Genomic DNA, 21,977 nt, shown 5'->3' with positions numbered 1-21,977 from the left:
GACTACAACTATCCTACACAACAGAAATACAGAATGTAAGCACTAGAATGTAGTCAGAACTTGTGGAACAGATAGAGAGAGAGAGTGAGACAAGAGTAGAGTATATAGAGTGAGCCTAAGAGTACAGGACTACCTGGAGTAGACAAGATCAAGACTATAGGACCAGTCTGATCTTGTATGCCTATATATACTAAACTACACAAGAGTACTCAGGGAGCATGAGCCACTAAGAATGATAAGCCACAAAGAATGAAAGAAAGGAATGTCAAAGATAAAGGTACAAAGAATGAAGGGATGGACAAAGGGTAAGAGACTATAGAATGAACAGAGAATGAAGGGGTGGTCAAAGGAATGGAATGATGAAGTAAGGAAGGGTAGTAGTAAGAGTCAGCATGCATATAGTCCATAGACAGTGCCCCTGAGGTACAGAAGTCCTGGGTTCTGGTACAGAAGGGTGTGGAACCCTCAGAACTGAAGGTAAGAGAGTGGAGAACTGTAACAGTAAGTTGTCTACTATTATGCATTAAGATTCTAATTTAAGCTAGCACCAGACTTGACCACATTTGTCCTTATAGATTGTAAGCATCAATTCATTGTTTCATGTAAATATTGTGCACATATCATTGTTTTATAGACATTCTCCAAATTCGTGTATTGGCACTTTACCAGAAAGGTGGGTACACTTACCTCCTTGATTATTTTCCAACGTAATGTCAGCAGATAGGAAACTGTCAATATGCCTCAAGACACTTATTGCTGTAGAAGCAGGCATTGGTCTCAGCATGCTCATACGTGATGGTCTGTTTCAAGATCGTGAGAGTGTCCAATTAGCTTTTGGATTGATTGACGAGTGGACTGATACAATATGTATCAGCTACTCCCTTCCGTCTGACACAGGGTATCAGCGTTTGTGTGGCCCTCAATCCACCATCATTACTTCCAATCATTTTGTGGTATGCATAAAACTAAATTGTCTAACCTTATTCTAACATAGTATAGGAGTATTGCTCTAATATATGGAATGATTTTACTTTGTTTGGCCCTGTTCAAGGCAGCAGAGTACTGGAGACTGTCATCCGGTTTCAAAGGCTTATATCTGGTTAAGGTCCTCATTGAAGACCAAGTTTTATACTACAGTTTGTAAGTAGATCATTTATATACATAATTACCTACTAACTCAAGCTCTTGTAGCGTCATATTCTGTTGCATCATGAGGATAGTAGAGATTGAAGTCCGGGATATGAATACTTTTGCCGAATCCCTTGTGAACGCAGTTGGAAGCCCAACACTTCTTTGTGTCCTCGGAAGCCACCTATTGGTCAATCTTAAGGAGGCAGGCGAGAGAGGCGCGAACGAAAGAACAAGTTACAGGTCAAGCACTGTCAGCAATATTGAGTTTGCTGAAGGTATACTCTGCTCCTATTACTTGTGTTGTAAACCCAGCTGAGTCGTTTAAGGTACTCCTCCGGAAGCTGCATACTCAAAGGAAGAAGGAACAGGCACTGTTTAACGAGTCTAATTTGCGTCCACTCTTGGGATAAGTACATATATACAACTACATTCCCATAGTACCAAACTATTTATTTGTTCTATAGTTGTGTAACTGGCTGTTGTTTCTTGGTATCTCGACCTTTTTGCGTTGAACGCTACTGATATTCGGTGTTGTGCACTACAATATACAACATGGACTCAAACTTGACTGGACAAAACATTTGCATATATTTGTGTGTGCAGGTAAATTGCAGGGCGTTTAGGAGCTGGATCAATATGTAAGTCGAAAAGCCGGAAGATTTGTTCTTGTTGGCAGACATGGAAAGTGTTAAAAAATACATGCTGTCTACTACTCAAAACCCAAAATCTATCTATTGCCCGCGATTGTATCGAAGTCAGCACCAACCTGGTCAGTCCGCGCCCCAAACAACGTCGGACTAGGTGGTGGCGGTATCCCCTGCAAGAAGCGTGCACCCCAACTCTGTTCAACAATCGCGTCGACTTTATCAAATGCTGTGCACCGCGTTTCGTACCTCTCCTTAGGTGGCATGAGAGAGGACGGACCAGAAGGAGTACTGTTCGTTCGATCCGGATCTTGCACTGCATCTCGCGGACCATGACGAATTCGAGACGGCAAGCAAGACGGAGAAAATGCCGTGCTACGACGAATGGCTAGAGCTGGGACCGGTTTATCTGTGAACTGTGGTTGCGCTGGCCTCGATGCCATTCCATTGCTGGGAGACTGTAAGGATATTAACTTGTTCGGCTGCCTGGGTCCACTCGGTCCCCTTCTGACGGGTGAATCGCCAACTTCACCATCCTGCCCACATCTTGGAGGGGTAAAATATCCGTGTTGAGACATGTCAGGACAGTTCCTTGCAAATTCACGGACCGGACTGAAGAACAGGTCAGATTCTAGATTCGGTAAATTGAGCAACGGCGGACTCGTTGGAAGAACCCGGCGGTCTGAATTACCGTCGTACTTGGATGGTCCACCCGAGTCGTCCAAGATACTCGACCTTCTTCTCAGGCTTCGAGGCGACACGAGCTTACGTGTCGACCTGACTCTACGATTAGGGACGGGTGTGTACTTATCTGCATTTGATCCCGTGTCTGATTTTAACGGAGTACTATACGCGCGGGCACCCTGCAGAATATTGCCGGGACTAACGTTGCTTACTCCAGGATCGCTCAGAGTGTACACCTTTGGCGGTGTTTGGACTCCGAGAGACACGATTGAGAAATCTGAGTCTGCTCGACCATGACGAGTGGCAAGTCCCGACGGCTTCTGCCTCAAAGACCCCTTCACCGACGAAGTTGAAATGTCAACGGAGTCATTCTCGCCCTGTAGTAAAGCGCCTTCCTCGAGTTCTGGTGTCTTTCCTCGCGCCTTGCCTTTCGTTTTTGACTTCTCCCGTCCAGGGGTACGTTTCGTACTGAACTTCATTCGGAGCTTCTCAACAAGCCGTCTGTGAATAGATTTATGCTGCACAGGCCCGAGTCTACTGGCCAAACGGCGAATATTTCCATCATCTTCATTGTCTTCACCAGATTTAGCGACAGAACTGAACGCTGTACGGGCAGACGGAGATTGAGTACCTCCAGCATAAGAAGTGTCCTTCTCAGACGGGAGAATGGATATGTTTGCAGGCTGGCGAGTCACCCGGTCCTTGATATTAGCACCGGACTCCGGAATGGATTTTGGACTCCTAGTTACAAAGCTACTAAGTATGGGGGAACGAAGGATGGCCGAAAAGCGGCCGGGAAGATTGGTAGATTTAAACGTCGTAGGAGCCATTAAAAGTTCTCGAGTCTCTGTGTCCTCATACTTACTCGAGCAATCGTAATCCTGCCCGCGTAGGTGTGGTCCCATTGACATATCTCCTTCAGCAACAGTTCCACTGAAGTCGTTATTCGCATACGTCACTGTATCATTAAGAGTCTTCTCGCCTTCATCTTCACCTTTGACTCCTTCGTACCTAGGACCAGCCAGACGATCCTCAATCCGTGCATTGCGTCTTCTCTTCCAGTAACCATAAGCGAACCATCCGCATGCAATACCCAATGCCGCGCTAAGTAATCCGAACAAAGGCGCGAGAAGGGTGGAGTTAATCGGCTTGTGATAGGAGTAAGATGCACGATGACCATGGAAAGGTGAACTCAGTGGAGGAAGTGCCGTGATGGTGATCAATGACGAGGTAGAGTCTGCACCGGCGTACGAAGACGATGCGTCCAAGGAGACACCAGGCAATAAACTTGCGCTCACAGACGAAGCTACAAAGTTCGATGCAAGAGGAGTACCGCTCGTCAGTAATGATGTGTCTGTAGGCGACTGAACGTCAGCAGTATCCGTGTTGTCCGCTGCCGAAGTCGGAGCCAGCGGAAATGGCCACCAATAATCGAAGCTGGGGGACGAAGTTGTCATCGTGGGTAACGGAACGGTCAATTGCGGTGCAACCATTTGACGTTTTTGGTGCTCAGGCAACGCGACATGCTGAGAATATGTTCCACTTGCGGAAACCGGCACAGATAAGCGCGTCAGACAAGCTAAGCCTATAATGCCAAGCATGAGATGTCGCATCTCATGTTGCCGCAGCATCGTGTACTAGAGTGCCGGTCCTTCTCGCTCTTTTTGTGAGAGTTTACAGTGAGAACGCCAGCCAGCCAGCAATGCTAGATCGGAAGTGCGGTACTTGGAACAAGACTAATTGTTCCAATTCGAAGCTCGACGCCGAGAGCAGACAAATCGGCGTGCGGAGTATCTAGTGAAAGTCCAGCTGCTATGAAAGTCGATCGACGAACAATATATGATGAAGGAGAATAAGAAGGCCCTGTCAATGCCGAGCGACGAGTATGCCGCCAAAAAGTCTTTGGACGGACTGGGAAACGGTCAGTTAGGAGAATTAACAAGACCAGTGAGTACCTACACAGAGGCGGAGCTGGTCTCCGTAGCCCGCCTTGTGAGTGCGAATGAGCTTGAATTATGCTTGGCGCAGGGGAATATGTGAACGGATGGAAAGACTTCGTGTACGAGGGCCGTTGGAACTGTGGGTCGTCCTCGTGCTCGTCCTCAGATGCCTCAGGCACGCTCTCGTCGCTATCAGCCTTGGATGAGTCCTCTTCTCCTGCAGACGATTGAGACTCAGATGGTCGAGCACTTCGAGCGTTCCTCGGTGCACGAAACGAGTTAAGGGGAGGAGAGAGAAAGGAAGAATCATATTGAGGTCCATTTGGAACCGAACGAGTAGGGGATGAGACCTGATGATTCGAAGTGGGACCACAGATTGTACGATTAGAATGTCTCAAAGGAGGGTCTAAGCGTGAAGGGAAAGTAAGAGAAATGAGTGGCTGAGGAAAAAGGATAGTTAAATCAGCCATTCGGATGATTATGGCTTGAGGCAAAGGACGCCAGCACGCGTCGAATTTGGACCCGTGCGTCGATCAATCACCACCAATCTTGACACTCGACCAACACTCTATTATCCATACCATAATATTATTCCCCATTTCTTATGCAAGCGAGCATGCAGTTATTGCCTTAACTTATTCTTAATACTCTAGACATTCTCTAATCTCGTTGAGGTTTGTGCAAACAGTTTTAATATCTTTTGTAAAATGAATACTCACCACGACGCGGCTTAGGGAGTCCGTGTTCCGAAGCGAAGTAAAGTTTGATACGAACGGATTCAATATCCAAGCAGACAAATTTCTCCAGAGGCACACAAGGTCCTCGGTTATAGGTGCATTCGCTCCATTTCCTCTCCCAGCGGCGCTGCCGGAAATCTGCTCCCGAAATCTCAGTTAGGGAGCTGATTGTGCCGGTGGTCATGCGGTTGGCTTCCATCACAAAGGACCGTCATTTTTCCGACTACACCCTTATAAATGATGCAGTTTCCCCAGAGGTGGGTTGGCAATATCTTCTCATTCCCCACAAAACATGGCGAGTGTACTCACCGGTCATGACGAGAAGACCATCGACGATATCGAAGACAACCGCATCGATCAGGAGCCCTACAATGACGATCCAGACGCCGAATTCGGTGGAACCGAGGCCAGGAAGCGTCTGGAGCGCAAACTCGTCCGCAAACTGGATATGCGCATGTGTATTCTCATCATCATATACATCCTAAACTATGTGAGTGCTGCTTGCGGGACCGCAACGCTCGGAGTGACTGACATCCTCTCCGATTCAGATTGATAGGAATAATGCAGCGTAAATAGTTTTCCCAAGTTCCGTAATGTCATACTTGCTGACAGACAGTGTCGTACAGTGCGGCAAGGCTTAGAGGTTTTGAAGACGACCTACACCTCGTAGGGGAGCAATTCAATACACTTCTCTCTATTCTGTGAGTAGCTTTGTACGCCGGAAGAAGCCAGAATGGAGGTACTGAACTTGAGGCCAGCTACGTTGGCTACATCATCATGCAAGTTCCATCGTAAGTTTACTCTGAGCGGTCTTATATTATCTGCTCATCTCTAACTTTCCTCAGGAACATGTTCTTAAATTATATTGGAAAGCCGTCAATATATTTACCGGCTTGTATGGTTGTTTGGGGAACAATATCCATATTGACTGGTGTAACAACGAAGTTAGTGGATACGTGCATCAAGGTCTGGCTTTTTGCTGACCCGTTCTTGCCATAGCTTTGTTGGTGCCCTAATGACTCGTTTCTTCCTTGGCTTTGTTGAAGCAGCCTTCTTCCCTGGTGCCCTCTTCCTACTCTCAAAATGGTATCGACGTGATGAGCTCGGACTCCGAACCGCGTTGCTTTATTGTGGCTCCCTTATATCTAATGGCTTTGGAGCTCTCATTGCTTCTGGTATTCTTGACGGAATGGATGGTGCAGGAGGACGAGCTGCATGGAGGTAAGTTTTACGATTATACCGTGGATGATTGTTAGTTGATTGTGTGTTTCAAGATGGCTCTTCTATATCGAGGGTGGATTGACTGTCTTCTTCGCTCTTATTTCCATCTTCATCCTTCCAGATTTTCCCGCGACATCAAAGTGGCTATCACCCCTTGAGCGCCGTCTGGCTGAGAAACGTCTCGAAGAAGACGTTGGAGTAGGTGATAGCGACGGTACTATGCACATCTCCCACGTCGAAGGCCTCATCATGGCATTCACGGACTGGAAAGTGTGGTGGTTGGCACTTGCGTTGACCTCCATGGTCATCTCCTTGAGTTTCAACGCTTTCTTCCCGACACTCAGCAAGACCATGGGTTTTAACAACACTGTAACATTGCTGCTTTGCGCACCTCCATGGGTCTTTGCTACCATTTGTGCATTCATAGTGACCAGGTGAGGAAGTAATTAAGAGCACGTTGGAATCTTACTGACCGCTGGTTTGAAGACATTCTGATGCAACTCGCGAGCGATTCTGGCACATAGTCTGCTCATTGCTCGTTGGCATCGTTGGATTCATTATAGCCATCTCAACGATGAACACCGCTGCTCGTTATATTTCTCTGTATGTCTTTCCGCCCTATACTTTCGGCGACTGCTAATTTCTGTATAGTTTCTTAATGGCCTCATCATACTGCGGCTTCATCGTTTTCTATGCCTGGATTAGTAACTCCATTCCGCGCCCACCCGCTAAACGTGCAGTCGCCATCGCATTCATAAACGCGTTCTCGCAACTTGGAAATATCTCTGGCTCGTACATTTGGCCTACGAACTGGGGCCCGACTTATAGGAACTCATATGCCATCTGCATTGCTACGAGTGGTCTGTGTATCCTGATGTGTTGTGTCTTCCGTACGCACCTAGTTCAACTTAACAAGAAACTAGATAAGGAGGAGGAAGAGAGTGGTCAGACGGTTAAGGGCTTTAGATATTTGATTTAGAACATACATATACCGTTGGTCTAAATGCTGTCGTATCTAGATGTGGTTCCTTGGCTTGAAATGTACGCCTAGTAATGTCTTTCACGTAAATATTATTTGTTCAAAATGCCGTCGTTAACCGATAAGTTTGCTGGTGCTGAAACTCCCGTGCTACACCACTACTTAATTCTCAAATTCTCAATTTACGACCAGTACGCGTGCTCTTCGCACGACGCCACATTTTGCCACGCTGAGGTTATAAAAGCAACGCTATCTCCGAATTTCATTATCCTGAGGGATTTAAAAACCTCTTTTGAACACGTGCCTTCCTTGCTCGCGATCACTGTCGTGTCTGCAGTAACTAGTAGGACGATCCTTTCGATGGTTGGTATTCCGACTCCTCTTTAAAGCATGCATCGAAGCTTTACTCACCTCAAGTACCTTCATCGCAGGTAGACTCAAGTAGAAATACCCCTGCGAAGTTAGATTCGTTGCAACATGGCCCATCAACGTACAGCCCAAACGCCGCATCCCAAATCCCATTCTCCGAAGTCCAGAAGCACAACACACGCGAAAGCTGCTGGGTGATAATAGACGGACAAGTTTATGACGCTACGAGTATGCTTGATACCCATCCTGGGGGGGCTGCTGTCTTGATTAAGAATTCTGGGAAGGATGCAACGTATGTCAATCAATATGACAATCAAACCTAGTCAAATTTCGTTGGCGTGTTAAGATGAACTCTTTCTGCTTTTTGTGAATTAGGAAAGCATTCGTCCCAATTCATCCTCCGGGAACGTTGAGCCAGCTACCTCCCGAAGCGCACCTCGGACCTGTCGATCCTGCAACTGTCCCGAAGGAAGCAACAGAGCAGACAGAAGAAGAAAAGCGGATAGCGAAGGCGCGAGCGAATTTACCCCCTCCGGAAGCTGCTTTGAACCTTGCTGATATCGTGGTATCTCTGTTTCGTACCTGGTTTAAATTTTGGTATATAGCTGATAATATTGAATTTATAGAAATTTGCTCAAGAAGTCCTTACTACAACGGCATGGGCTTATTATCGGTCGGCTGGAGATGATAACTGTAGTACGTTTCTTTTGTTCGAGGTCTCCAAGTCTTCTATCTGTAATGATACGTCGTTTGTAGCATTTGACGAGAACACCGCTGCATTCAAACGATTTTGGTTCAGGCCTCGAGTGTAAGCGTTTCGCTTCTTTTGTTCATGGAACAGCTGCCTTAGAAGAATATATATGTTTACTTTTATTCTAGTATGAACAAGGTTTCACGAGTATCCACCGCTTCATCTATCCTCGGCTATCCCTGTTCATTACCAATTTTCATTTGCCCGGCTGCATTGGCGCGTTTGGGACATCCAGATGGAGAGATGAATCTTGTCCGTGCGGCTGCTGCTGAGCAAATTGCTATGGGCGTAAGTATAAACATCATCCTAAGATTGTCAACCTCTCAGCTCAGTATATGTATATGAATTCTTAGTTGTCGATTAATGCAAGCTGCTCTATCGACGAGGTTATTTCCGCGCGACAACACCCCGAGCAACCTTTATTCTTCCAGGTACTATTCCCATCTACTGATAACCTCTCTTTGCCAACAAGTTAACTTCGCTTTATTGAAAATTTCACAGATATATCTAAACAAAGACCGAGCAGCCTCAGAAGCTCTTATCAAACGCGTCGATAAAGAAGGGTTCAAAGCGATCATTCTGACTGTCGACGCTGCGACTAAAGGAAAGCGAGAGCTTGATCAACGTGCCAAGGGTAACTTCTCTGTACGTTGAACATGCAGATCCATTCCTTTTTTTTCTATGTGGAATTTTATTGGATTGATCTCTATTTCGTTTTTTATTTTTATTTTAAAAAAAAGTCGACAATGGGACCTGCGAACAGCACGTCGACAACGTCGACAAACACAGGTTTAGGCGTCGCGCATGTAAGCTCAATGTTCATCAATTTGGTCGGTTGAATACGGTATGCTAATATGACATCTAAGGCTATTATGGGCTATCAGGATCCGGACGTTTGCTGTAAGCGGACCTAATTATGTTCTCGAGATACCTACCCTCACATACATCATTGGCCTTGAATAGGGGAAGACATTCCTTGGATACAAAGCCTCACGAAGTTGCCTCTTATCATCAAGGGCATCCAGTGTATCGAGGTATCAAACTCTCTTCAGTGCTGGCAATTCAGACAAATTTCATAAATGAAATCAATGCAGGATGCAATAAAGGCGTTTGATTACGGCGTACAAGCCATAATAATCTCAAATCACGGTGGTCGGAGTCTCGACTTGTGAGTAGCAGTCCTACTTTTAAAGAATACCATTACACATTGCAAACTGATCCGTATTTCTAGCTCGCCCGCCCCAATGACAGTTCTTTACGAACTACACCAACAACGTCCCGATATCATCCAGAACAAACTAGTCTACATAGATGGCGGCGTTACGCGTGGGACGGATGTGTTGAAAGCACTCGCTCTTGGTGCTCGCGGTGTCGGCTTAGGCAGAGCGTTCCTTTACGCGAATGGTGTTTGGGGAGAACCAGGAGTCAGGAGAGTCGTCGAGAGTAAGTATCTTTCGGTATCTTTTGCGATGTAAGATATGCCTGTCCTGATGTTGAACCTATTTTTTTCTTCTGTAGTCATGCGCGAGGAAATTGAGACGGGGATGCGACTATTGGGAATCACGAGTCTTGACCAGCTTACACCGGATTACGTTCAATACGTTGATAGAATATCTGCTAAACTGTAGCATGTGACGGATGTTTTTGGTTGCAATAGGATTGGATTGGATTATTTGCAGGAAAATCAAAGGAAGGTGCAACGAGTAAAATGCAGATATACACAGCAAAAAGAATGAGCCAAGGATAAAATTCAGATATACGCAACGGACATCTTCCATCCCTTCTTGAGGGTGAAGCCGTCCAATGCTTCTTTTGCAACAGATGCGAGCTCGGCAGAATCATAGATGACTTGAGCCATCTTGACCTTTTGACCCGCAGCATTTGGAGTCGGAGATTGAGCGACATGTGTAGAGATGAAGCCCTGATACCTGTTTGCAGAGAGTTAGAGCGGTCACGAAGAGAAGTTGAAAGCACGTGAAGAACGTACTGCTGAAATAACACTCCAAGAACATCATCCGTAACTTCCATGGGCAAGTTCGTACCTATCAAATAATAAAGAAGTCAGATTTCATAACTCTCAAGAACCGTGGTGAAGTCACGTACATAGTAATCGCGCCGACGGTTGCTCCAGTACGGGCGGGACGGCTAGTTTTTAATATGGTTAGATAGATTGGTCATACGCATAAAGTGTAACAAAGTTAAACAAAATAGCGCATCAGACAGAAGAGACGCACCCTGAGCGGCCTGTTGTTGCTGTTCTTGAGCCCCTGAGTCGTTCTCGTCTTCCAGCTCCATCTCCTCTCCATCTCCGTCTTCATCCCCATTCGGCTTTTCGCGTTTGGGTTGACGCGCACCGCTCGCCAAATCTTCCTCCTCCTCTTCCTCTCTACTTCGCTTCTCGACGATATTCGACGCAGACGTCCCGTTGAGCAGTCTTGACTGGCCAACTGGGTTTGGAGGGATGAAGTCAGGATCTTCTCTCCGAAGCACGGCGTATGATTTGCTTTTGGCGTAGTGAATATGCTTTCAACATCGCAGCAGCATTCAGCGAGACGATTCGCGAAATACGCCAATTCTACGACTCACTAGAGGTTTATCATAGAAGATCATGCCCTCACAAGCTCGCATAGCAGTAGTAGCTTCGGGAAGGTCAGCAAAAACAACGAATGCTTGGCCTTTCATTCTGGCGCTTTTTATGGCTATGATGTCGATAACTCTCCCGTAGGTGGTAAAGAAGGAAAAGAGTTGTTTTTTGAGCTCATCCTTGTTGATCTTGTCGTTTAGATTGTTGACGTACAGAGTCGGGTTTGGAGCTATAGCACCAGACATGACGGCAGCCGGCTGAGGATGGAATGGTAGCGGTGGAATGGATGGGCACGAGATTATTATAATTGTAAATTCCCACGAATACTTCTACTTTGCAGCGACGCGTTTCTAAGTCGGTGCTGGATCTGCAGCCTAACGTAAAACTGAGTCTCTCTCCCGGAGTTTGTCCTCGCTCGAACGTGCGTCCACACGCTATCTGCAACCATCCAGCACGTTCACACAGCGGGTCCAGTTCCAACGACGCGTATAGGGGTCAACGAGGACGCGGCTCACGCGGAGTTACTCGAGCTTGTCAACGTGGTCGCGTATGGTCTGACTATCTGGCTTCTTTTCGTAGCGACGCTAACGCACTCTCTCTTTTTTTTCCCCTCCAGCTCATATCCGGGGCTCCTCATCAGTTTTATTAGCCCTTTACCTTGGAGTGAGTCATGAACATCCAAGGTGCTCCGGAATGGCTCCCCACGTACCTCGTTCCGTTTTTCACCCTCTCGTATCCCTCTGCGCGACCAGAAGCGCCAGACTCCTTCGCCACATCCAGCTACTACACGACGGGCTTCCTTGACGGATGCTTCATCATTACCTGCATAGCAATAATGGCCCTCCTCCGCGATATTTTCAGGGTATTCGCCCTGGAACCGTTTGCACACTGGTTCTTGACGCGCAAGCAGCAGTCGTACGAACCTCTGAAAGATGTCGTCAACGGATCAGCCGGGGGCGTGTCAAACGGCAACGGACATGTTAATGCTGAGGAGAAGAGCGATGCCCTGCGTAAGAGGCGTCGTGAAGAACGTGTCGTTCAGAGGAGTGTGCTTCGGTTTGCAGAGCAAGGCTGGTCTGTGATTTATTACTCTATTCAATGGGCTTTCGGTCTAGTAAGTCAAAGTTTGTACTCAAGTAAACCCGAAAAAAATCTGATGATAGCACAGTATATCCATTGCAACCTCCCAACTGCACCTTTCAAACCCTCCTTAGTCTGGCTAAACTACCCACACATCCCTCTACCTGGACCTGTCAAGCTGTATTATCTAACACAGACGGCATTCTACATGCACCAAGTACTCATCCTCAACGCTGAAGCCCGTCGTAAGGATCACTGGCAAATGATGGCTCACCACGTTATCACGATCGTTCTCGTGGTTCTGTCTTATTTCTACAACTTGACCCGTGTTGGGAGCTTAATCATGGTTCTAATGGATTACTGTGATATTTTCCTTCCGGTATGTCCGACAGACCGTCTTGCATGCTACATCTTCACTAATATACTAATGCAATAACTCGATTATTCTTAACTATGTAAACAGCTGGCTAAGATGCTCCGTTACCTTTCTCTCCAAAAGATTTGCGATGCAATGTTCACCTGGTTCCTCATTTCGTGGTTCATAACCCGCCATTTCTTTTTCATCCTTGTCATCAAGTCGTTATACTCGGATGGATCAACGCTCATTCCCTTCATCTGGTCCCCAGAGGACAATCATTATTGGACGTACGAAATTTGGATGGGTTTCCTTGCACTTCTTATTTCCTTGCAGGTCAGTATTTTTTTTAGTACCTTGGGATATTCGCTCCGTTCCTGATTGGAATGTGCATTTTACAGTTCATCCAGATAATTTGGTTCGGCATGATATGCAACGTGGCATGGCGTGTGATTAGCGGTCAGAACGCAGAAGACGTACGGAGTGACGATGAAGGGTAAGTTTTTCTTCTTTTTTCTTTCTTATTTTCTATACTGTGCTACATACTAGATCACTTTCTAATTTGACTTCCATCCAAATTAGTGATGACAGCTCTCATTCAGAGGATACCACCGAGAAATCGATACCCAAGCATTCTCAACTCAAAAAGCGACGTTAGAATACATCGCGCATACGCTTCATAATTGTCGCCTCACGCTTTTTACACCTCACCTGGGACAATTTTGACCACTCCTTCATTGTCCATTGTCCATATACTTACCGACATAGTCTTTCTTTCTTGGATCCAATTAGTATTAATCTTACTGCCTTCATATATCTTGCAATTGGCAATACAATTTGTTGATGATGGCATGGCGTGCATGGCTTTCAACAAAACCAAGCAAAACAAGCAACGTAGATGCATCTACAGATGTGTGTATTTGAGATAAGATAACGTCAACGACGTCCTCGACACCGAGAAATCCATAAGCAAGACAAGTTACATATATACTGATGCATTTATCGATACTTGAATAAAATGATAGGTGCAATATATGCAACCGTTAGCGCCAAACGTCGTTCTCGATAAACGTCCCGCCTGAAGGCGTCGTGATCTGCATATTTGGGTCCGATTCCCAAGTCACAGCACCGTTGAACTTTCGAATGTATTTGTACTGTATAGTCGTGCTCGCTGGGAGGTTGATCGTCACTGGAACATTATTGTCACGGGAGTCAGCGATATTTGTACAGCGTGCATGACAGGTGCAGAAGGAAATAGACGTACCACTCCAGGTAGGATAGTTAGCAGCACTCAAGATGATCGCGTTGTCTGGTGACCAGTTCTGTAGCGCATCGACAGAGCCGGTGATATAAATGTTTTCTGGAGGACGATGGGTTAAGCAATTAACACTATACAGTCTTGTTTCCTGTGTAAGACGAACCTCCAAACACAGTGGTCGCCTGAACGTTAAACGTTACAGCGACAGTACCACCCGAACCAGGTCCCGACCCACTAGTAGAGCACGTCGAAGGTACCGTCAAGCCAGCAGCTCCCCAGCTAGCTGGTACGAATCCATCGCGAGCAGCGAACGCCGTTAACGCAGCAGCGTAACTCCACGTAAGGTCAACTGCACTCGTAGGCGTTCCGTCACTCTTCGAGTACTGTTCGGATAAACCGCCGTTGCTTGGAGTGTACTTTGCAACGACGGAGACGAAGCCGTCTGCGAAGCTCTTGATGGATGAAAGGAGGGACGTAAACGTTGAAGAGGACGACGCATATGTGCCGACAGCGATGTCGGATTGGAAGAGGGCGAAGAAAGGTTGTGAAACGGATGTAACGTTTAGTGAGCCTTGGGCATTCCAGACGGTGATTGCGTCGTAGAGCTGCTCGGCAACAGAGAGAGTTGTTAGATACCAGGGCTGATAGTTACTGCTTGTCAATTATCATATGTCATGGGAGGAGTGTTGTAGTAGCGTACATTTCCGTTGAAGTACACATCCTCTGGATAGCGGCCAGTGGCAACGGCTGCGTTGGACGCTATTCCAGAGTTGATCGAGTAGATACTTCTGAATGCGTCTACATATGTCTTCAAATTTGCTAGAGCTCTGTCCGAGCACGGCTGGAACGTTGCCGCGTCGCATCCAGCACTCGAGTCAAACGTATGAATGGACGCGAGAACCGTGTTGGCATCTTTTGGAGACCAATCAACAGTTGTTTAGATTGTTGTCCCAGTGACTTACCTTTTCCAGAGCGGCCTCCTCCTGTGTTTGCAGTCATGAAGTTCCCTCCAGCATTCCAAAACGACTGAAATATGTACAATTTTCAAATGTTAAGACATTGCACCGAAAATAATCCCAAAGCTCACCTGCATGAAGCACAGAATATTCTCCGCTTGCGTCGTGTATCCCGAAACAACACTAGTCTGACCTATTTTCGTAGCAAGCGTAGCACCTTCCCGGAGAGACCGATGCTGTACAGCGGCGGTAAAGAAAGACGTAGAATCAACTTCCTCCCAAAGATCGAAGCTATGGCAAAATTTTCGTCAGAAGTCAAGCATATAGCAAGCGTTCATGAACTCGTACGTGGTTTGGTTCCAATCCTGAGCAACGTAGTCCAAGTCGAGTTGAAGTATAGGCCAAAGGGTGTTAGTAACAAACGATGAGTTGTCATTCGCAAGCAAATAGTTAGCATAATTTATGATGGCAGTCGCACGCAAAGCTGGTCCGTCTTCGTGCCAAGAAAAAAAACTCAGTACATGAATTTTTCGAAATGTTGAAGAGATTACCTCGCTGGGGACGTCCCCATGCACCCGTAAAAGCAGTTTCGTCAATATTGAACTTAGGCTCTCCAAGGCCACCGGTAGACACCGTTCCAGATGGATTTGATACCTGTTGCAGGGTAGCCTCGGCGGAAACGAACTCGTCGATAAGTGTCCTTAAAGATGTATCTTGCCCATTCGTATACTGTGCCACGGTCAGCATCGGAACGAGAGAATTATGCATTATTCATGTACCTGGTCAATAATAGTCTTGAAAACAAGAGACGAGTCCCGAGTCCAGGTGAACAAATAATTCGGATTGGTGGTACTCGGAGACGCAATCACTATTGAACATCATGAAATATTCGTTAGTATTGCAGTTCTTACATATAATGCAGCGTATGGCTCACCGATTCCCGGTTTCGCTCCCTGAGATTTCGACCCAGATGCTCCAATATTGGCCAATAGGTTGCTTTAGGAAACACCAAGTCAATATCTAATAATAACCCTTTAAGTGAAGCAAGCTAACGTTTTCGCAATCGGACTCTCAGTCGCAACATAAGAGTCTACTGCCGTCTGCGCAAACGACGTCCATAAATACGCAAGCAGGACCACGAGGGCAGAGATCATCTTGGAAGATGTTCAGTTCAGTCCGATTCGACAGGAAGGGGTAATCTTTTATAACAAGGATATTCGGGATATTTACCAGCACCAAAATGCCTTGGAAGGGCCGCTGGCAGCAGACCTGGGAGCCGTTATTTCGCGTCATTATGTGCCATGTGTCACGAGTCGAAGATTCATGCGAGGTGTCGTTCGTAGAAGGGCTGTAGCGAACAGATGTAGCACTGTCTTATTGGGCGGGGAAGGCAATCCATATGGCACAGACGCGAGCCCGCGACGATCACGGTCACATGAGTCAACCAGGACGAAAATCACAAAAGCAAACATATTCGGCGAAATCAGTTGAATTATGACGGGTTTAAGCCTTCTTATAGCCGCCACTAGCACAGAAATATGAGCAAAAGTCGCAAAAGGTAAGTTTTTGCGTGAGGATGTGTGGGGAAGGCGTGATGATGATCACTGCGAGAAAGTTCAGGGGAAATGCCACATGCATGCGCGGGGGAATGAACAAATAGACTTTATGAATGCTTGCGTCTGTGTCAAAGAAAGGAAGTCCTTGGAATCGGCAACACAAGAATCCCGATGGTTCTCGGACAGTTCGGAGCCGCACTGTGTATCAGTTGTATAAATGCTCATCATAAGTCTGGACAAATCAAATGTCATTACACTTTACATCGTCCCTGCCTTCCAATATGCGGGCGGAAGCAAGAGTCTTTCGGAGCCGTACCGGAGCAACCTAAGTCCTCCACTCACGGTTCCCTCAAGGACATGTAGGTGTAAATTTGTGACATTTGATGTACTATACATACGACTTCAATCATACGAAGACAAGAAAGCGGATTCAAGGCAGGTAACTGAGGGATAGTCTATAATCGCTAAATGTGCTATACTCATGATCATAATTTCTTTTTTTTTCCTGCAGTGTTGTTTAGGCGCATAACATATCGGTTATTCCTCACGGCACCGATGCCGACGTTGTACATTAAAACGATTATTGATTGACGAGAAGGCATTCTTAGAGCTGTGAAACGTTCGTGACTGGCCAGGTGCTAAAAGTATTGAATTGCTTGATTACTCTTGAGATTGCTTTTGAATGAGGCTTTGAACGTACTATTGAGAGTCTGCACGCCTGTAGCCGTATTTGCGGATGAAAGAATCGAGTTCCTTTGGTCCTCGGGAGCCATACGGGTACTGAAGAGGCTTAGGTGGTGGACCTGCCTTGCCCTCTATCCAATGTAGTATTGGAGTAAAGATCTAATTCACCATCAGCATCCAACCAATCATGCGGGGTCATTAAAATATAAATACTCGCCTTCCATGCAACATCCAGCTCGTCGTCTCGTACAAAGTTCGAGTGATCACCCCTTAACGCATCAAGAATAAGGCTCTCATACGCTTCCGGAATATGCGAATCAGAGAATCGACGTTTGTAGGTTAGATCCATTTCAATGGGGACAGTTCGTGTGTTTAATCCAGGTGTCTTCGTGTTAAGCTTAAGATAAATTGACTCGGTAGGCTGGATGCGGATAACGAGCTCGTTGCGTGAAATATCTTTGAAAATTCCCTGGGTCACGTCTTTGTACTGGATTCGCACTTCCACCTTCGCCTCATTAAGAGCTTTAAATCAGATGTTAGTTATTGAATCGTAAAGTGTATGTATTGACAGAGCAAGCATACCTTTCCCAGCTTTGAGGATGAAAGGCACGCCTTCCCATCGTGGGTTGTTGATCCAAAGCGTCGCTGCTGCGAAAGTCGGACATACAGAGTTGTGCGGTACGGTTTCGTCATCGAGATATCCAGGTTTCCCGTTCGCAGCAACATACTGGCCCAGAAGTGTGTCCTCGGGAGTAACGGGTGGCACAGCTCGGAGTACCTTGACCTGAAGCATGCATAGATTAGACAAATAGATCTGATCTCGTAGATAAGACGGACTAACCTTCTCATCTCGAATGTCTTCGGCAGAGAAAGACACAGGACGTTCCATCGTAAGGATACTTAGCACTTGCATTAAATCTGGCAAGAAGAGATTGAGTTTCCAGATGCAGGCACGAGAAAGCATGGTATACGCACGATTTTGAATAACGTCACGGATGATGCCGAACTCATCAAAGTAGCCTCCTCGACCTTCGGTACCAAATGGCTCCTTAAAAGTAATCTGGACATTGCTTATTGAATTCTTATCCCATCCTGCCGAGAAAGCCACGTTCGCAAAGCGAAGCACGAGCATGTTTTTGACCATCTCCTTTCCGAGATAGTGGTCGATACGGAATGTCTCATCCTCCGACCAATGTTGCTTGAGTGACCTAAGCAGCTCACGACAGCTGTCAATGTCCTTCCCAAACGGCTTCTCAACAATGATTCGGTTCACATTAGGTGCGTAGCAGTTCTCCCGCAGGTTCTTCGCCACAGGGATAAATACACTGGGTGGGAGCGCGAGATAGAAAATCCGGTTGCGTGCGGTTCCTTGATACTTGCTCTCAATCTCTTCGATGTGCTTGTTTAACGCCTGGAATGCCGCCGGGTCCTCATATGAGCCCGAAACGTATGTCGAGAAGCTCTTGAACTCTTCAATCTTCTTTGTAATCTCCGGGTTATCATTAGGGTTTTTGATGTACGACGTTGCACGCTTGTGATACTCGGCCTCGTCCATCTTTGTTCGCGCATATCCAACAATGTGCACGCCATTGGGTAGATATCCCATACTGTAGAGCCCGAAGAGAGCGGGGAACGTCTACAATGTCATGACAAATGTCAGATGTAAAGGAGTATGATCAGCGCCCTCGTTGTCATCAGGATATATGCGCGCGTGTCGCCACGCACGGCATACAGCTGCTCACCTTCTTTTTGGCAAGGTCTCCAGATGCACCGAGCACTGTAAGAAATTATTGTCAGCGTGCATGAACGAATGAGGCATCTACTCTACCAATCGTAAGACAACGTACCAATGAAGATAGTATTGTCCTTGAGCTCCTCATGAGCGGATTCTAGGGAAGGGATCGTTCCAGTCATAGTTCAAGCCGCGACAAGAGGAGTCTATGAACGTGGCTTATATCGAGGACGATGTAGAAAGAAAGGAGGGTGTTGAGGCGGGAACTGTGAGAAAGGATGATTTAGATGGGAGGCTAAAGTCACGGCCTGGCTTGCTGAGTGATCGTCTTTGGTGGCGATGACAACATTGCATACGCAACGCAGCGGGCCGGCAACGGCAAACAACTGTCCACATTACAGTAAGTACCACATCAATGTGTCACTCAAAAGTAGCGCTTTCGCAATTTGCTGAGAACAATCTCACACGGATTCACACAGTGCAAGTGAAAAGATACACGGCAGCTACAAATTCTAGCAATGCGGACAAAGTGCTAATATGCAAGTCTAGAATACAGATGGCAAAAGCAGTAATAAAATAGAGAACATTATCCAACCGAGCAGATGGTCATGAGATAGTACAACCTCTCGAGAACCACCTATCGAGAAACGTATACTTAGCAATCCGTTAACAATCCAGTCCATGTCTCCCGGGCGAGACATCTTGCTCACCAGTTGCTGTTTAGTTGCTCGATCCAATGCACTACAAGTCGTAACCGTGCCTTTGGCGACCTGATCACTAACAGCTTTGCTTTCTCAGACTCCTCTATCGGTAAAACCTACAAGCCCATAATCATGCGAACCGTCCAATCAGCATCAAGAACGGTGACACGTTTTTGACGTGGACTCACCTGGGCCATCCAGAAGCCAAAGGTGCTTACGTCGTCGGGCATTGGACCGTAAGTATTGTTCAGTCGCTCAACTACCCACGGCGCCGTTCCGTTTCGCAGCTGTTCAACGAATGCGTGACAAACCGCTATTAATTCTTCTGTAGTAGGTGCGGGTATCCGCGAAGAAGACGACTCTTCTGATGAACCTTGTTCTGAGCTCTCTACTTGAGAGGTAAGGAGGGAAGAAATACTCCGCTCCGCTTCCTCTTCGAGCGCCTGTGGAATGTCATCGACTCTAGAATATACGCTCAGGTGGGAAAATCACGATAAGGAGGAAACGAAGACTACCTTTCTATTCGACCGACCATATATCCGTCTAAAGTTCCCGTTTCCATGATCCTGAATCGATGAGTCCCCATAGTCTCTACCATGCTCCTGCCATCGGGGAGCATCTGAACACTCCTTATCTCTAACATCGTGCCGTAATCATTGCTGCCAGCTCCAACGGTCCGCTGAGGCATGATCATGCCGAAGCAAGGCGTAGTAGACTCGAGACACCGTCGCAGCATCAAGCGATAACTAATGATAATAGGTGAGGTGTGAGTAATCGCGCGAGAATTACGGCAACCCGGAACGCAGTGCCCAAAAATCGGCGCGAGTGATAAAAATGAATCTGCGCAAAGGATGCAGACGTACCGAGGCTCGTAAAAATGTAAAAGTGTAGGGATGCCGGGGAAAGACAATTGGCAAACAAAGATCGGCGTGTTCAAACGACCATCTCTTTCTTCTTCTTCGATTGTTCGACCTCGTTCCGTATAAAATTCCGGAAAAGCCTTAAGCACTGGGCGTCGTATTTGAGTTCAAGAATTAGTCATGTTCGACGAGCCTGCTTCACATGTAGCGCTTACAGACGGCAAGGACGGCTTTATTAAACGGATGATCCTGGAAATAAGAGAATGGAGGCAAATCCTGTCTACACAAAGGGCATTTCGATCCGTGATCAAGTGAGCGTTGTAAGCATTTCGCGCAAAATGTCTTTAAATGAATGGGGTGTAAGTATCAACCTGAATGAGTGCTTTGAGCGTCAAGAGGAGTACGTACATGTTGACAAGGTGTTGTAACGGGCTGGTAGAGCAGCATAAAGCAGATTTCGCACGTCAAGCTTTCCATGAGCTCCTTATTAAAGCGTTCTTCGAACTCTTCAGGAGTCACACGACGGTGATGAGTCCCATCTGAATGCTCGTCTCTTCGAGAACGTTTCCGCGCTCGCGAAGTAGGTCTACTTCGGCGACGACCGGACCTCATGATTGACGTTGAGGGTTGGGAATCAGATGCAGCAGCGGGATCCTGCCGGGCCTCATTATCATCCCCTGACTCCTCGTCTGTTCTATCACTATCCTCCGCATGCCCGTTCAGCTCAGCAGTAGCGCGGTCTTCCCATGTTTCCGTTTTCTCAAGCAAATGCAATACGCGACCAACGGAAACGTCGAGCCGAGGTTCCCGGACTGTAACACGAGTACCTTCTGCATTCCCAGGAATCACGGGCTGGGCTATTGGCGGGTAGTATGCTACAGTAGAATCTGGTGGAATGTTCGGAGTGACCACTTGTTGACGCACTCGCAGCTGACAGGTTGGGAGCGGACAGGTCGGGACCACAGGCACTGAGGAGGGCGTAGGTGCATAGAGAAGTCTAGTAGTGGGGATTTGATGTGCAGAGTTCTCTACGGACGATGAAGAAGCCAGTAATGACGGAGGCGAAGAGGGAGATGAGGAACGAGACGAAGCTTCTGTTCGGACGTGTTTCGAACATACTGTATGACCACAGTGAAGGGTTGTCGGTGCGACCAGGCGGGCAGGTGGAGAGCAGGCGGGACAACATAGTAGAGGAGTGTAGTCGTGTGCTAGGTTCTTGTGCATGTTGCGAGCAGTTTGCTCGTCAGGATTGTGGGGGGAAGGAAGAGACGCAGAGTCAGTGCCAGATGAGGGTATTAGGAGCCTGTCCGCAGGCTGGATAGAGGGGTTGCCATTGTCTAAGTCTTGCTGTCGGGACTGCTGGGTGCGATCGTGAGTTAAGAGGCGCTCGTCATCGTGCACTGCGCGGTCGATGTCTGAGGTTGGTCGTTGTTCATCGTCGGAAGATGCCGTTCGCGTCGAAGCCAGTGGATTGGCGGACCCCTGTGCGCCGCCATTCCCAGAGAACTTCGCGTCTTCGGCATCATTGTCGATGCGGCCGTCGTCAGCGTCGCCGTGAGGCATGGGCGGTGTGTGTCTGGGAAGGGGAGGGTAGTGCAGCTACATAGTCATTGAGTTTGCGACTTTAGAATCGCAGGCTGAGTGGATACATGGATACATCGAGGATGATGTAAGCAAGTCGACACAAATCGCAGCACTTCCGCTTCCAGTGCGGCGATTCGGAGAACACTCTAGAAGAGGCGAGTTGCCTGTCGG

The 21,977-nt window shown here is 47.1% G+C and overlaps 9 protein-coding genes across 9 annotated transcripts; 3 read left to right on the top strand and 6 right to left on the bottom strand.

Annotated features, from left to right (window-relative positions):
- Window positions 1-1,858: 1,858 nt before the first annotated feature.
- FOMMEDRAFT_135426 (uncharacterized protein) lies at window positions 1,859-4,090 on the bottom strand (the record flags this gene model as incomplete). Its single annotated transcript, XM_007268390.1, has 1 exon — window positions 1,859-4,090. The coding sequence occupies one exon, from the start codon at window positions 4,088-4,090 to the stop codon at window positions 1,859-1,861; it is 2,232 nt and encodes a 743-aa protein (XP_007268452.1).
- A 74-nt stretch (window positions 4,091-4,164) lies between these two features.
- On the bottom strand, window positions 4,165-5,320 carry FOMMEDRAFT_158307 (uncharacterized protein; the record flags this gene model as incomplete). Its single annotated transcript, XM_007268389.1, has 3 exons — window positions 4,165-4,370; window positions 4,419-4,805; window positions 5,119-5,320. The coding sequence occupies 3 exons, from the start codon at window positions 5,318-5,320 to the stop codon at window positions 4,165-4,167; spliced, it is 795 nt and encodes a 264-aa protein (XP_007268451.1).
- A 108-nt stretch (window positions 5,321-5,428) lies between these two features.
- On the top strand, window positions 5,429-7,336 carry FOMMEDRAFT_89886 (sugar transporter; the record flags this gene model as incomplete). Its single annotated transcript, XM_007268388.1, has 9 exons — window positions 5,429-5,626; window positions 5,685-5,704; window positions 5,763-5,837; window positions 5,895-5,927; window positions 5,982-6,080; window positions 6,136-6,357; window positions 6,411-6,791; window positions 6,844-6,960; window positions 7,009-7,336. The coding sequence occupies 9 exons, from the start codon at window positions 5,429-5,431 to the stop codon at window positions 7,334-7,336; spliced, it is 1,473 nt and encodes a 490-aa protein (XP_007268450.1).
- A 105-nt stretch (window positions 7,337-7,441) lies between these two features.
- On the top strand, window positions 7,442-10,084 carry FOMMEDRAFT_135424 (uncharacterized protein; the record flags this gene model as incomplete). The annotated part of the gene is made up of 13 exons (XM_007268387.1): window positions 7,442-7,469; window positions 7,868-7,997; window positions 8,081-8,270; window positions 8,332-8,401; window positions 8,462-8,513; window positions 8,585-8,744; window positions 8,810-8,887; window positions 8,958-9,101; window positions 9,197-9,290; window positions 9,420-9,490; window positions 9,551-9,624; window positions 9,688-9,899; window positions 9,975-10,084. 13 exons carry the CDS (start codon window positions 7,442-7,444, stop codon window positions 10,082-10,084), a joined length of 1,413 nt encoding a protein of 470 aa, XP_007268449.1.
- An 18-nt stretch (window positions 10,085-10,102) lies between these two features.
- FOMMEDRAFT_110772 (RNA-binding domain-containing protein) lies at window positions 10,103-11,285 on the bottom strand (the record flags this gene model as incomplete). The annotated part of the gene is made up of 5 exons (XM_007268386.1): window positions 10,103-10,384; window positions 10,444-10,498; window positions 10,560-10,601; window positions 10,691-10,979; window positions 11,043-11,285. 5 exons carry the CDS (start codon window positions 11,283-11,285, stop codon window positions 10,207-10,209), a joined length of 807 nt encoding a protein of 268 aa, XP_007268448.1. The 3' UTR covers window positions 10,103-10,206.
- Window positions 11,286-11,710: 425 nt separating this feature from the next.
- Window positions 11,711-12,975, top strand: FOMMEDRAFT_90320 (longevity assurance proteins LAG1/LAC1; the record flags this gene model as incomplete). The annotated part of the gene is made up of 4 exons (XM_007268385.1): window positions 11,711-12,154; window positions 12,209-12,499; window positions 12,584-12,811; window positions 12,877-12,975. 4 exons carry the CDS (start codon window positions 11,711-11,713, stop codon window positions 12,973-12,975), a joined length of 1,062 nt encoding a protein of 353 aa, XP_007268447.1.
- Window positions 12,976-13,518: 543 nt separating this feature from the next.
- On the bottom strand, window positions 13,519-15,843 carry FOMMEDRAFT_89129 (glucoamylase; the record flags this gene model as incomplete). Its single annotated transcript, XM_007268384.1, has 11 exons — window positions 13,519-13,664; window positions 13,740-13,835; window positions 13,897-14,374; window positions 14,434-14,645; window positions 14,696-14,759; window positions 14,821-14,980; window positions 15,038-15,182; window positions 15,241-15,418; window positions 15,469-15,557; window positions 15,624-15,685; window positions 15,743-15,843. The coding sequence occupies 11 exons, from the start codon at window positions 15,841-15,843 to the stop codon at window positions 13,519-13,521; spliced, it is 1,731 nt and encodes a 576-aa protein (XP_007268446.1).
- Window positions 15,844-16,594: 751 nt separating this feature from the next.
- FOMMEDRAFT_21613 (glucose-6-P dehydrogenase) lies at window positions 16,595-18,914 on the bottom strand. The gene is made up of 8 exons (XM_007268383.1): window positions 18,777-18,914; window positions 18,672-18,706; window positions 17,905-18,565; window positions 17,771-17,847; window positions 17,512-17,713; window positions 17,147-17,451; window positions 16,946-17,088; window positions 16,595-16,883 (listed from the first exon to the last, which is right to left on the bottom strand). Exons 1-8 carry the CDS (start codon window positions 18,841-18,843, stop codon window positions 16,850-16,852), a joined length of 1,524 nt encoding a protein of 507 aa, XP_007268445.1. The 5' UTR covers window positions 18,844-18,914; the 3' UTR covers window positions 16,595-16,849.
- A 453-nt stretch (window positions 18,915-19,367) lies between these two features.
- On the bottom strand, window positions 19,368-21,785 carry FOMMEDRAFT_158302 (uncharacterized protein; the record flags this gene model as incomplete). Its single annotated transcript, XM_007268382.1, has 5 exons — window positions 19,368-19,478; window positions 19,551-19,824; window positions 19,878-20,370; window positions 20,438-20,564; window positions 20,631-21,785. 5 exons carry the CDS (start codon window positions 21,783-21,785, stop codon window positions 19,368-19,370), a joined length of 2,160 nt encoding a protein of 719 aa, XP_007268444.1.
- Window positions 21,786-21,977: the final 192 nt, after the last annotated feature.

The sequence above is a fragment of the Fomitiporia mediterranea genome (genome assembly GCF_000271605.1).
Source record: "Fomitiporia mediterranea MF3/22 unplaced genomic scaffold FOMMEscaffold_8, whole genome shotgun sequence".
Lineage (NCBI taxonomy): Eukaryota > Fungi > Basidiomycota > Agaricomycetes > Hymenochaetales > Hymenochaetaceae > Fomitiporia > Fomitiporia mediterranea.
Note: the sequence above shows the minus strand (reverse complement) of the source record. Positions and strands in the feature narration are given on the sequence as shown.

Bases quoted from the DNA above. Each gene is read 5' to 3' on its own strand.
- FOMMEDRAFT_21613 (XM_007268383.1), bottom strand. From the start codon at position 18,843: ATGACTGGAACGATCCCTTCCCTAGAATCCGCTCATGAGGAGCTCAAG. The intron at 17,452-17,511 runs GTATGCTTGCTC...TCTGATTTAAAG, and splicing joins CATCCTCAAAGCTGGGAAAG to CTCTTAATGAGGCGAAGGTG. The intron at 17,089-17,146 runs GCGAGTATTTAT...ATGGTGAATTAG, and splicing joins AGCTGGATGTTGCATGGAAG to ATCTTTACTCCAATACTACA.